The 13,164-nt window shown below is 40.4% G+C and overlaps 1 protein-coding gene across 1 annotated transcript in view; it reads right to left on the minus strand.

Annotated features, from left to right (window-relative positions):
• PDZD8 (PDZ domain containing 8) overlaps positions 1-13,164 on the minus strand; it is a gene marked incomplete at its 5' end in the record, with an annotated part of 60,030 nt that overhangs the window by 9,469 nt on the left and 37,397 nt on the right. Inside the window, one exon of the mRNA XM_006754952.2 lies at positions 239-401. Coding sequence (XP_006755015.1) covers positions 239-401 — 163 coding nt within the window. The remainder of the gene's footprint in view (positions 1-238; positions 402-13,164) is intronic.

The raw sequence follows: 13,164 nt of genomic DNA on the forward strand, positions 1-13,164 counted from the left end.
ACTGTTATGTCAAACAAGTAACGGCTGAGGTTTATTTTATAGCTTTGTATCCTAAATGTCATATGGCATGTGTGTTTTAAGTTAAATTTTAAGGCTTTCTTCAGATTTTTATAATAAAGTTACTACTTTCTATTATAAAAGTAACGTGCTTATGAAAATAAAGGAGAGAGGAGAACTCACACATCTACTCTCTGCTTTCTCTGTAAATGTAAACTATACTGCATATTAGCATAATTACCTCCAATAGCAATCAGTCGATCTCCTCGCTGAAGATCAGCAAGTGCAGCAGGTGAGTTTGGGGCTACAGTCTCAATGATGACGTGCCCGGCATACCCGTCAGTTGACTGGACAAGACGAAGTGTAAGTCCAACACTTTGTAAATTCCCCTTAATTAATTCAACCTTTGATAAAGAGAAAAAAATGAAGATATTTAATGGATTCATAGTAGACAGTGAGAAAACATGAACACACTGAGAGCACTATGGTTGATGCTGACTTTTGTACCACAATGACTATTATAGACAAATAAAGGAGGAGGAAAATCTTTATTGTGACAGTACACACAACACAGACTCTCAGAGGTGTACTAAATGAAATGAGTCAAACAAAAGACGCTATACTCTAGGATTCAATTTGTAGTAAATTCTAGAAAAGCAAAATTAAAGTGACAGAAAGTAGATGAATACTTACCAAGGACAAGAGGTTGGGGGGCTGAATATTGAAGGCAAGTAGCACAAAGTTTTCAAGATGAAAGAAATATTCTATACCTTGATTGGGGTGAAGGTTATGTAACTGTATACAATTACCAAAATTCACCAATTGCACAGTTAGTGAACTTACTGTATTTAAATTATATCTTATTAAAGCTATTAAAAATAAAGCAACAAAACCTTGAATATGCCATTTTTTTTGTCTTAAGATACATAAATATACAGGTCACTGTTAAGTCATTCAGATAGCCCTTAGTTTTCCAATATACTCAAACCCTCCACTCCAATGCCAGAGCAACCACCTTTAAACTTCGTCTGCTTTTACTTGTTGTAGGGATTAACTTTTTCCCCTGGATAACGCATCAGTTCTGAATATGTAAGATTTCAGAGTGTTTGTTGACTTTTTACCATAACAGATCAGGATGTCAACCCATTCTTCTTCCCCCAATGATAGTAGAGTTACATCGCTGTTTTAGGTCCTCTGTGTCTCTTTATAACTTTAATACTATACATTCCTACGTCTTATTTCATCAACTATAGACAGTATCCCTCTTGATATTAGGACTTCTATCCCTCCCTTGTTACATTTTCTCTTTGTACACTTCTACCTTCTAAACTCTACCATCAAAGTTGATAGCTATTTTACTTATGTTCTAATTCTAATTAAGCTGTCAAGGTAGATGATTCTAAAGGCTAAAAATGACTAAATATTATTTATAGATCATTTTCTGTCTTATATAGCCTTTTGTTTTCTTGGAGGTTGTTTTCTTTCAACAATATAGCTTTCACTTTAAATGCAAAATTTACGTAAGTACTGCTTCTGCAGTTAGCTCTCAAATTCATCTATCCATTTGTTTGCATATTAAGCACCCAGTTGAAGGGAAGTTTTTCCCACCCCCACTCTACCAAAAAGAAGCCAGTTAATAAATGTACAAGGACTGATCAGATTAGAGAAATTGCCCCGCCCCCAAAGTTAGAGGGGCTGGTTTAGATTTTTAAAAAAAGGCAAAAAACCCAATGTAGTGTTTGCATTTTGATGAGATCTTAGTTTAGGGAAAAAGCTACAAAAAACATTTATGGGACATTGGGGGCATTTTAATAGAAACTGGAAATTAGGGAAATTTTAATTTTGTTATGTGTGGTAATGATTATGTAAAAGTCCTACATTTAGAAGGTTCATACTGAAATATTTAGGGGTGACACATAATTTCTACAACAATCCTTGCCTATAATTTTAGGCAAATGTTAACTTCTCTAAATGTGACTGGTAAAATGAGATATCTCTATTAAATGTGGAGCCATGAAAAGGTTCAGTGTTTATTATTATTTAGTAAGACTGAGCACTAGTCAAAAATGGGGATGCAAAAGGAAATTTAAAAAGCAATGAATGAAAATGTACAGCTAAAGAAATGAGGCAAACATGAAATAAACATAAATTAAGGACATTAGAATACTTAAACTATCTTATGTCATTCAAGTATTAATTTACTTTTATAGGAACAAAGATTGGAGAGAAGCTAAAATAATTTATGATTAAAAAACTATCTTATTAGAAAAGACAAAGATGGTGACTAATGTCAACATTTAGTTCAAACACACTAGAAGGATAATGAACTCAAACATGGTATTTACATCCAAATAGTAGAGATGATACTGATACTGGTAAATATCTACTTTTTCACAAAATTACAAGTTTTCGTCCCTTTAGAAAGTTTCTCCTGTGCAGTAGACGAAAGACCTAAGGAAAAAGAAGGGGCCATAAAAGGAGAGAAAACATTTTTATGGATAAATAGAAGCATAGTAAAGAAAAGATGAACATGAAACAATACTGTCCTTTGGGTTGCTGATCATGAAATCTTTAATAAAAGAGAGAGGAGGTGGGGGAGGGGAATGAAAGTGAAAACAAAATGTGATAACAAATAGTGGTATAGAGTATGGATGGGAGGCTTTCAGTGAATCCCAACAATCATCATGCAATAGCTTCCTTTTTCATAAGAAGTCGATTGGATGTTTTTAGGTTCTACAGAAATCTGGGTGCTCCCCTGTTCCAAAAGATAAACGAGGATTAAGGAAAAGTTAACGTCTATACAACTTTTCACTCCAAATCTTTTTGTCTCTGTTAGAGAATGAAGAAAACCTGGTTCCTCCGCGTCCCAAGGAAGGATAGAGATTTCTGCCGCAGAGGAGGTAATGGGGTCACAACATCCCTCCCCTTTGAAACAACTATTGGGCGGCTATGTCCATGGAATTTGCCTGGAAGTTTTAGGCCAAATCCTTCAAGTCCAGTCTATGGCTATTTAAGTTATATAAACTCCAGGGTCCTGAGGCTGCTCAGACCACAAGGACCCTACTTTTGTCAAGAGGGTTGGAAGCATCATGGCCAGTATCTAAATATTAGTTAGAATTGTTTCAAAGAATAAACTATATTCTAAGACTGAAGCACAGTGTACCACAGGCATGTATGGATAACGAACGATGTAATGGGAATTCGGGGGAGTGAAGACTGCCTCTGGGTGAGTGGTCTGGGAAAGGCTTCATCTAAAGGAGACACATATAGGTTATATCTTAAAGCATGAGAAGAATTTGAACAGATAATCTTGGAGTTGGGCAAAGTGTGGAATGGGTTAGGAGCAGCTATCATTTCTAGGCCATGGTAACACTGTTAGAGCAGAGAGATGGAGACAAGAGTTTAGGGCACATTTGAAAGATAAAACCATCATGATGATACCAGTTGAAAGTTAATGGGAGAGAAAATTCCTATCAAGATTATGAGAGAACAGCACTTTCACCGAACATATCAGAATCATAAATACTGATTAGCTAATAGATAAAAGTTCCCACAATGTTTTCTTGCAATAAATGTATAGAGTTTACAAACATCTATTAATATCTATTTGAAATAAACATGTTCCTTAAATTTGTATTTTGTGACATGACTGATATTTTATAAAAGACACTAGTGGTCCGGTGCATGGATTCATGCACATTGAAAGGAAATTAATTAGAAGAAATATTTTAATATTGCTATTTGCCCTTTCTCTATAATAGAAGTGTCAGAGATGAAAGAAAATTAGTAAAATGTATATGAAAATGATATATATTGATTAATAAATAAACTATAACAAAGACATGATATAACAACAAAGACCTGATATAAAAACATTGATAAAAACAATGACTGATAAATTGATTAAACTTACTCTAATATCTCCCTGTATATTAAGAGTAAAAACACTTTCAGAGCGCTTGACCAGTTTCCCTTGCAACGAAGTATTTACAACTTTAACTTTAACGTCACACACTGTTCGAACTCAAGAGAGAAAGCAACATATAACTGACCATGTCCAAAAACGGGTTCAGGTAGGAATATTCCTACTCTGTCTAGAGTTTGTCCTTGTGATTTATTAATAGTCATTGCAAATGCTGGCATCATGGGAAACTGTCTTCAAATTAATTTAAGCGGGAGGCTAGTGTCAGACAGGGACAAAGATTGCACATGTGCGAGTCAATGTTTATTTTTAAATTGTCAGTGCGCATCATATGTACTGGCTGGCCAGTTGGTCAGTCAGACATATGTACAGTCGGTCACTTAGCCTTTTATATATATAGATGAAATTGATAATACTTATTCAACACTTACTATATGCTTACTAAACCAGGCACTAATGTTTGCTAAGCTCTCCCCCTCTAATCTTCAGTAGGTTATAGTGGGAACAGCCTTACTTATATAACACTAGGGCCAGCACACAACATTTGTGCACTTGGGGGGGAGGGGGGAGTTCCCCTCAGTACTACCTATGCCCTTTTGCAGTCTGGGAGCCCTCAGGGAATGCCTGACTGATGGCTTAGGCCCACTCCCCATCAGTTGGACATCCTTAGCGCTGCTGCAGAGGTGGGCTGCTGTGCTCACCAGCCATCAGCCCGGCTTGTGGCTGAGCAGTGCTCCCACTGTGGGGCACACTGACCATCAAGAGGCAGCTTCTGCGTTGAGTGCCTGCCCCCTGGTGGTCAGTGCATGTCATAGTGACTGGTCGTTTGCTGTTTGGTCAATTTGCTTATTACCCTTTTATTATATAGGACTAGAGGCTCAGTGCACAAAATTCATGCACAGGTAGGGTCCCTAGGCCTGGCTGGTGATCAGAGATGATCTGTGGGGCAACTGGTGGGGTGATCAAGGGGCCCCCGCTGGCACCCACCTTGGCCAGCTTGGTGCTATCTGCTCGCTGGCCCCATCCCTCACTGCTGCCGCCAGTTGCCTCCTTCTGTGGGGCGACCTGCAGGGCAATCAGGGGGCCCCCGCTAGCACCTGCCATGGCTGGCCTGGCACTGCCTGCTCGCTGGCCCCGTCCCCCATCGTCGCCGCCGGTCGCCTCCCTCTGTGGAGCGACTGGCAGGGCAATCGGGGGCCCCCCACTGGCACCTGCCTTGGCTGGCCTGGGGCCTGTTCCTGAGTTGAGTGTCTACCCCTGGTGGTCAGTGCACATCATAGCCACTGGTTCCATCAGTCGTTCTGCAGTTCGGTCGATTTGCATATTAGGCTTTTATTATGTGAGATGGTTCTGCTCTGCCTCATGAGATGGTCCAGGGGCATACACCTGAGCCAAGCTGGTTAATCAGACTTCCTTCCCACATGGTGGGGATTTAGATTCAGAGATTCCTTACATGGAATAGATAAACATAGCTGTCGGCATCTTTTTACAAATTGGGAAGCGGAGAAAGGCATCTGCAGATGAATAAAGCACATAAACAGCTAGGAGCAGAAAGGAAAGAGGCCTGACAGGGATTTGGTCTCTGGTTCCAGTTTGTTTCTAAGGACTGGCTGCACTCCTGCTAAAGGCTATGCAGAGCCTAATCCACACAACCTTGAACAGTGGCCCTGACACCACCCATGGTGCCCATGAAACTACCATGGTATCCTCAGAATAAATACCCCTTTTTTGCTTAAGCTGGTTTTAGTTGGTATCTGTTTCAAACAGGTTCTAGCTTACCAGGCACTGTGTTACAGACTGTTACATACAAAGTCTCATTAAACTCAAATTGCTGTATTTGTCAAACTAGAAAGCTACCAAAGCATTATAAAGGTTAAATACACTATAAAGGATGTAAAGTATTTTCTCTGTGGCTTAGCTTGTGTCAACTAGCCTGAATTTTGTTGAAACCAAAAGGTAGCTTTCTATTGGAGTAAAAATACCATTTCTAGTATTTTTTGATACAACATAAAGTTTATCAATTGTGAAGAATTTCTGACACATACTAAGCAGCAATTACAAGAGCCAAACCATGAGTCAATACACACAAGATTGCAGACCCTGCATTTAACTTTGCCAATAACGTCAGTCACAGGTTAAAAACTTCTAGCTGTATATGCACATCTATCTTGTGGAGAGCAATTTAGTAAAAACACCAAGATCGCCTTTAAGAGCTCTCACACACTCTGACATCTCTTTCAATCTTCCTTGGACCCAGGTGGGATACCTTATTTTCACCTGGGGAAAAAACAACATCAATTTTCAATCCCTTCCTAACATGAACACAATTTTATACAACAGACAAAAAGAGGATGTATTTTAATAACATCAATATAACTCTTTTACAAACTATTCTCTCCTATACAAGCTTGTTACATTGAGCAAAAAAACCCACAAAAAACAACACACAAAAACAACAAAACAAAAAGAACCATTAAGTGAAAGACCTGAAATTACTGTGTCCAAGTATACTTTTGAGCATTCTTTCATTAAATAAGTTTCTGAAAAAGACATTATGAGGACTATTTTGGTAGAGTAGTAGAGCAGGGAAGGGAGAAATAACACACTAATTTGAATACATTACCTGATGGCAGTATAAAACTGAACTTTTAACAGCAGGCGTTTAAATGCAGATAACCATTCCCAGTCTTCCTGGCCCATAATGTAAATCAGTATCTCTCCTATCAGAATTCTCTCTCTCTCTCTCTCTCTCTCTCTCTCTCTCTCTCTCTCTCTTTCACTAATAAAAGAGAAACATGGTAATTGGCGTACGACCGCTACCCTTTTCATTGGCTAATCAGCGAGATATGCAAATTAACTGTCAGCCAAGATGGCGGCCGGGGTTGGGAGCGTCAGTCACCTGCCAGCCTGAAAATGGCCCTCAGACCCTCACCCAGGCTGGTCAGGCACCCCAGTGGGGACCCCCCACCCTGAAGGGGGTGTGACCAGATGCAAATAGCCATCATTGCCTCATCCAGGCTGGCCAGGCACCCAAGCGGGACCCCAATGTGATCCAGGACACCCTTCAGGGCAAACCAGCCGGCCCCAACCCATGCACCAGGCCTCTACCCTATATAGTAAAAGGGTAATATGCCTCCCAGCATATTAGATGGCTACAGCATACTTTATTTAACCACTAGAGGCCCGGTGCATGAATTTGTACACCAGTGGAGTCCCTCAGCCTGGCCTGTGGACCGGGCCAAAACCAGCTCTTCGACATCCCCCGAAGGGTCCCAGATGCGAGCGGGTGCAGGCCAGGCTGAGGGACCCCACCAGTGCACGATCAGGGCCTGGGAGGGCTGTAAGAGGCTGGCCAGCAGGGAGGGACTGCGGGAGGGCTCCAGGGCATGTCTGGGTCTCGCTCAGTCCTGATCGGCCGGACCCCAGCAGTAAGCTAACCTAACAGTCGGAGCGTCTGACCCCTGGTGGTCAGTACACATCATAGCAAGCGGTTGAGCAGCCTTAGCATATCATTAGCATATTATGCTTTCATTGGTTGAATGGATGACTGGACACTTAGCATATTAGACTTTTATTACATAGGATAAGTTATCAAGCTGTTACAAGGGGAACTTCTATGCACAACAAGCTCAGCACAGAATGTGTAAGAGATGTAATTTTCTGGCCATTTTATATTGAACACCAGATATTGGATCAATGTGATTATGGTTACAGGGCACAAATTACTGCCAGGCTAGGGACCAACAGCTAACTGTCCATCTCAACTGGAAGCAGCAACAAGGCTATTGAAGATCCAGGGCCAGATTTCATATATTACAATCAATCACCTTTAAAAATTAGAACCAAAATTGATGATCCTACTAACTCCATTAGTGCCATGATAAACACTGACAAGGAGATGCATATGTCCTTGTTCATATTCATTTTCTCCCCTGCTCGACCTCTTCCTCTTTCCTTTCTCTCTCCACAAACAAGCTTGAGTATGAAATAACCTTTAGCTCAATTCTGAAGTGAAGAAGAATTCTAGTACTATTACTCGATTTCTGTGTACAAAGCACATTTTGGTAAGTTCTAATTCTGAGAGCATTTAATGCTTCCTAGCAATGCCATCAGTTTGGCTAAAAAAAATAAAACTTCAAAAAATATTTATAATTCTGAAATGTTAAAACAATTTCTAGGTTCTACAATGAAAAAAGAAAACACTTATGAAAAGAAAGAAAATACTGAGTCTCTGAAGGGTCACTCTGTATTAATCTAACCTACTTTTCATTATAAGCAGTTTTAACAGCGCAGAAGATGCAAACTGAAATATTTCATGGGACCTTCAACTAGTGGGTAACTATGTACTGTTGCTTCCACAGATGCAGCTAAGTTCTTAATCATCTTCCATTTGGTCCGTCACTCTAACAGAAAAAAGGAAATACTATATTTATTAGCTATCTTCTTGGAAACTGCCCCTTATCAGCAGAGGACTCAATTTGGATGTACATGGCTATCCAGGTTCTCCCCCCTGCCCCACAGGAAGTATAACTCTTGAAACAGACATATGGTATCTCTTGGTCTAAAAATTACTGTGAACTCCCACAGAACTTTTCAAAGACCTGCCATTAAAGTTTAATTCATAAAGGTTTAAGTCAGAACAGTTCTTAAACTCATAAGCCAGATAAATGAAAAAGAATCTGTTAGGTAAAGAGAAGTGCTGCTATAGGATACATTTTCATGCCCCTGTCCTAAATGATGGCAAAAATTATATTTAATTGTATTTTTAAAAAAGAAATCTTTAAGGGACATATTTAAACAGTACATACTAAATATATCTTAAATTCTCTCACATGGATTTCACATGTAAACATTTTTTTTGTTAGCAGAATAATTCCATTTTCAGTAATCACCTCTTAGTGGATAGTTAAAAAAAACAAACAAAAATACTGAAATCAGCCCCTCCTCGGGAGTAGGGAAGATTCGAAATTCCGTTTTAAAGAAAATCAGCAATGTCTGGGATGGCTTGTATTTAGTGCTGGGTTTGCATTCTGGCTCTAACGTTGGCTAGTTTTGTGTGGTTGCAGGCAAGTGATTTAGCCTCTGTGAGCCTTATTTGTAAAAAGAGGATACTAATATCCCACCACACCAGGTTGTTGTCAGATTAAAGGAACTATGGGCCCAGCTGGCGTGGCTCAGTGGGTGAGCACTGACCAATGAACCAAGATGTCGCTGGTTCAATGCCCAGTCAGAGCACATGCCCAGGTTGGGGGCTCAATCCCCAGTAGGGGGCATGCAGGAGGTAGCCAATCAATGATGCTTCTACCTCTCTATCCTTCTTCCTTTGCTCTCTAAAATCAATAAAAACCTTTATGAAACTATGGGAATGAATATCTAACACAATCCAGGCCCTTCCATGATCTCTCTTCAGGTGAGCTAGGAAGACTTCTTTCTGTGTGAAAACACAAATGAGGCCCCTCAATCTCCAAAACAGAATGCCAGCTTAGCCACCGAGTGAGTACCTGGTCTCTAAAGCAACAGGGTGATAAATTAGGACTGCATCCTTTGGTCGCTTCATCTGAGAGATAATAAAGACAGAAATATACTGAAAGGTCAAGTCCATTATACAAATATTGCTGACTTAAGAAGTCTAAAGAATAAAAACGATCCTCTGCCCAGGTTCAAAGGCTGTTAGGAAAGTAATCACATCCAAATGATTACCCTGCAATAATACACTTAGGTTTCTCCTTCTCTCTTTTTAAATCTGATTGAAGTCTCCACTAATGTTTTGACTTAAAACTAATTTAAATTTTATACAACCATTTCATGAAATATAAAGCTCTGAAAAGTATGCAAAGTCTGAGGTTGTTATGGAAACAACAGGGTCGAACACTCGCCCTTTTCAATTCCTTTGTCAAGCAGAAACAGCTCTGATTCTGAATCACCAAGTCAATCTTCAGTTTCATACATTATTATCACTGTACTTCTACAGGGTGACTTACATCTTACTAAGGAAGTGTGAGGGCCTTAGGGACAGACTATTTCAAGATATAACTTTTTGTCTTGAAATAATTTCAAACTTACAGAAAGTTGCAAAAATAGTACAAAGGGTTTCTATTTATACTGAATCCAGATTTCCCAATTGTTAACAAATTGTTACATTTGCTTCTCTCTCTCTCTGCATTGTTTTCTGAACCATTTGAAAATAAGTTACAGACATGATGCCTCCTTACCCCTAAATATTTAAGTGTGTATTTCCTAAAAAGGGACATTTGCTTATAGAATCACAGTACGATTATCATTATCTACTCTGAAGACTTATTCTAGCTGGAATTCAATTTAAAAATATATACGCATTATTTTTTACAAAATCTTTGACCAAGGAATAACTTAGATCAGGGGCTGACAAACTATAGCCTATGGGCTGTTTTCATTTTAAAATGTTATTTATTTATTTAATCCTCACCCAAGGGTATGTTTTTACTGATTTGTAGAGCGTGAGGAAGGGGGGGGGGGGGGGCGGGGGAGGCGCAGAGAGATGATTTGGAGGAGAATGCCTTTGAAGCCCAAGCCCACCATGGCCCCCAGTTGCCTCCAGTACATGGTCCAACTGAGGCTCAAACCCACAACCTAGGTGTGTGCCCTGACAGGGAATCGAACCGCAAACTCTTGGTGTCCAGGACAACACTCCAACTAACCGAGCCACCCAGCCAGGGCTGTGGGCTCTTTTTAAAGAAGTTTTATTGGAAAACACCCACACTCATTTGTTTGTCTGTTTCTGGCTACTTTGGAAGTTAAAACAGCTAAGTTAAGTAATTGTGACAGTGACTGGCCCACAAAGTCTAAAATATTTAATATAATCTTACTAACTACTGTCACCCCAATAAATCAAAATGTGCCAAACCACAACTAAAAAATAAATATGCATGAATATACACACACTGACATTACAGATTTCTTTACAACACATAAAAATTGCAAAAAGTCTAAATGTTCATCAATGAGTGATTGGTTAAATAAATTGTTATACACAATGGGATATAATGCAGACATAAAAACAATGACACATGAAAAGAGACAGAACATAAACATACCCTGTGAACAGTGTGTATGGTTAGATTTACAAAGTCTTCTATAAAGTTAATAGTGGTTTCTCTGATTAGTGAGATTATGGTTGACTTTTGCAATTTTCTTTATAGCTTTCTGAAGTTTTCTTTAATTGGGCAAAAAATATATAGCTCATGCCAATTTCCAAATATGTATCACTTTTATCTTATAGAAATTACCATTTTGTTAGAATATGCAGGTTTCCTCAAATTTAACAAATGAAATAGCATCACAAAAATTAAATCTCTACTTCCTTATGCTCAATGGTTTCCTACTTAGACTTCTAACAATAGTCTCAGTGTTGCTCAATTTATGGAAGAGAATTCATACATCATTCATTTAGAAAACAAGCCATCTGTCCATACTCTAAGGTCACTTGATAATCTTTAAAGAAATATAATGAATTACCCAGAAGTAGTCTTATTTGCAATGATTAATAAAACCTTATCTCCTCCAATATAGAGCATATTGTTTATATAAAACAGCTTTCAAATATAACCAACTATTTGTTTAGTACAATCCAATATCAATGTAAATCAACATGCTTACAAATGGAAAACACAGGTGTCCCGAAATCTACTGTAAACTCTATTCATGTTCAATATTTATGTGGAGAAACACTCAACACCTCATGGAAAGAGATGATTTAATAGGACATATGAATTACGTGTTGTTGCTGCTCTTTCCACTTGTCCGTTTGAAGATAAAAATTTCCTCCTAGTTTTACTTTGGCCTGTTCATTTTAAAGTTCCTTCAATTACTTCACATCCTATCCTATGCTAGTGTAATAAAAGGCTAATATGCGAATGGACCGAACAACAGAACTGAACAACTGGTCACTATGATATGTGCTGACCACCAGGGGGTGCGTGCAGAAAATGGTGGGCATCGGCAGCAGAGCACGGAACATGGTGGGCCTTGGCCGCAGCAGGATGGTAGAGCAGGTGAGCGGGGGTGCCAAACCAAGGTGAGGTGCCAGTTGCTGTCATTGGGATGAGCTTCTGGTGGTTACTGAAAATTCTTTGCTCCCGCACGCCATGGTTCTGCTGCTGGCGCCAGCCCCAATCACCCCTAAGGGCTTCTCTACCTCCCCCTGCTCCTCAGGGGTGATTGGGGCAGCAGCCACCGCTCGCACCTGCTGATGGTGCCGGCCCCACTCACACCTTCAGGCAGCACCGGAGCTGCCATTCACACCTGCTCCTGGTGCCCAGTGCCAGTCCAGAATGCTCGGCGCCATCAGCGGGTATAAGTGATGACTGCCAGCCCCAATTGCCCCTGAGGGCTTCTCCACCTCCTCCTGCTCCTGGGGGGCGATGCGGGCAGCAGCTGCTGCTCACACCCACTGTTGGCGCCGGCCCTAATCGCTCCGTGCCATCAGCGCATGGGAACAATGGCAGCAGGAGTGGGACTGCTGGCAGACGGGGACGGGGGCCAAGACAGGAGGGGCCAAGACCTGCCCTTGCCCAGCATAGCCTCTCGGCTCACAGTTCCTTTCAAGGTGCATGAATTCGTGCACTGGGCCCCTAGTTTATAATAAAATGCAAAGGTGAGTACTAGAGATCTCAAATAGTTTAGTGCCAGAAGCTGGTCCATTCTTGCTGCTTGACACAGTCGCTGCAGGGAAGAAACATCTGTACAGCATATGTTCCAAGGAACCTGGCGTATATGGCATACTGTTCTTAATATGTTTGCTCCCCTTCTTAGCGCTATGTGTTCTAACCAGGGCCTTGTTTCCCCAGGTGGGGATGTTTCCCTGGATTTAGGGATTAACGGGACTAAGGAAGGGAATAAATCAGTAAAACCCCCTAGTGTTACAGAAAAACTGTGTACTACTAATGAAGAACTTAGACTAAGACTGTGGACAATAAATCTGGGACTTGCTAGGCCCACATCCCCAGGGGTCTACCCACCAGAGAAAATACCAAAGCCTATGCCCCTGAAAACCCGCCAACGCAGGGCTGTCCCAAGGAAGACCACCAGCAAGGCTAAAAGGACATAACCTTTACTTGGGCCATAGAATAGGAAAATCTCCTTCTGTTACTTCCTTGTAGCTGAACAGTAGAGCAGTAGAGTAGTGACCTTGGAATGGAGCTAACAAACTAGCCCTAACCTTTGGAATGAAATGGATAGGATTAAAATCAACAGAGCTAGATAGAGAC

This window comes from Myotis davidii, unplaced genomic scaffold (assembly GCF_000327345.1).
Source record: "Myotis davidii unplaced genomic scaffold, ASM32734v1 scaffold72, whole genome shotgun sequence".
Lineage (NCBI taxonomy): Eukaryota > Metazoa > Chordata > Mammalia > Chiroptera > Vespertilionidae > Myotis > Myotis davidii.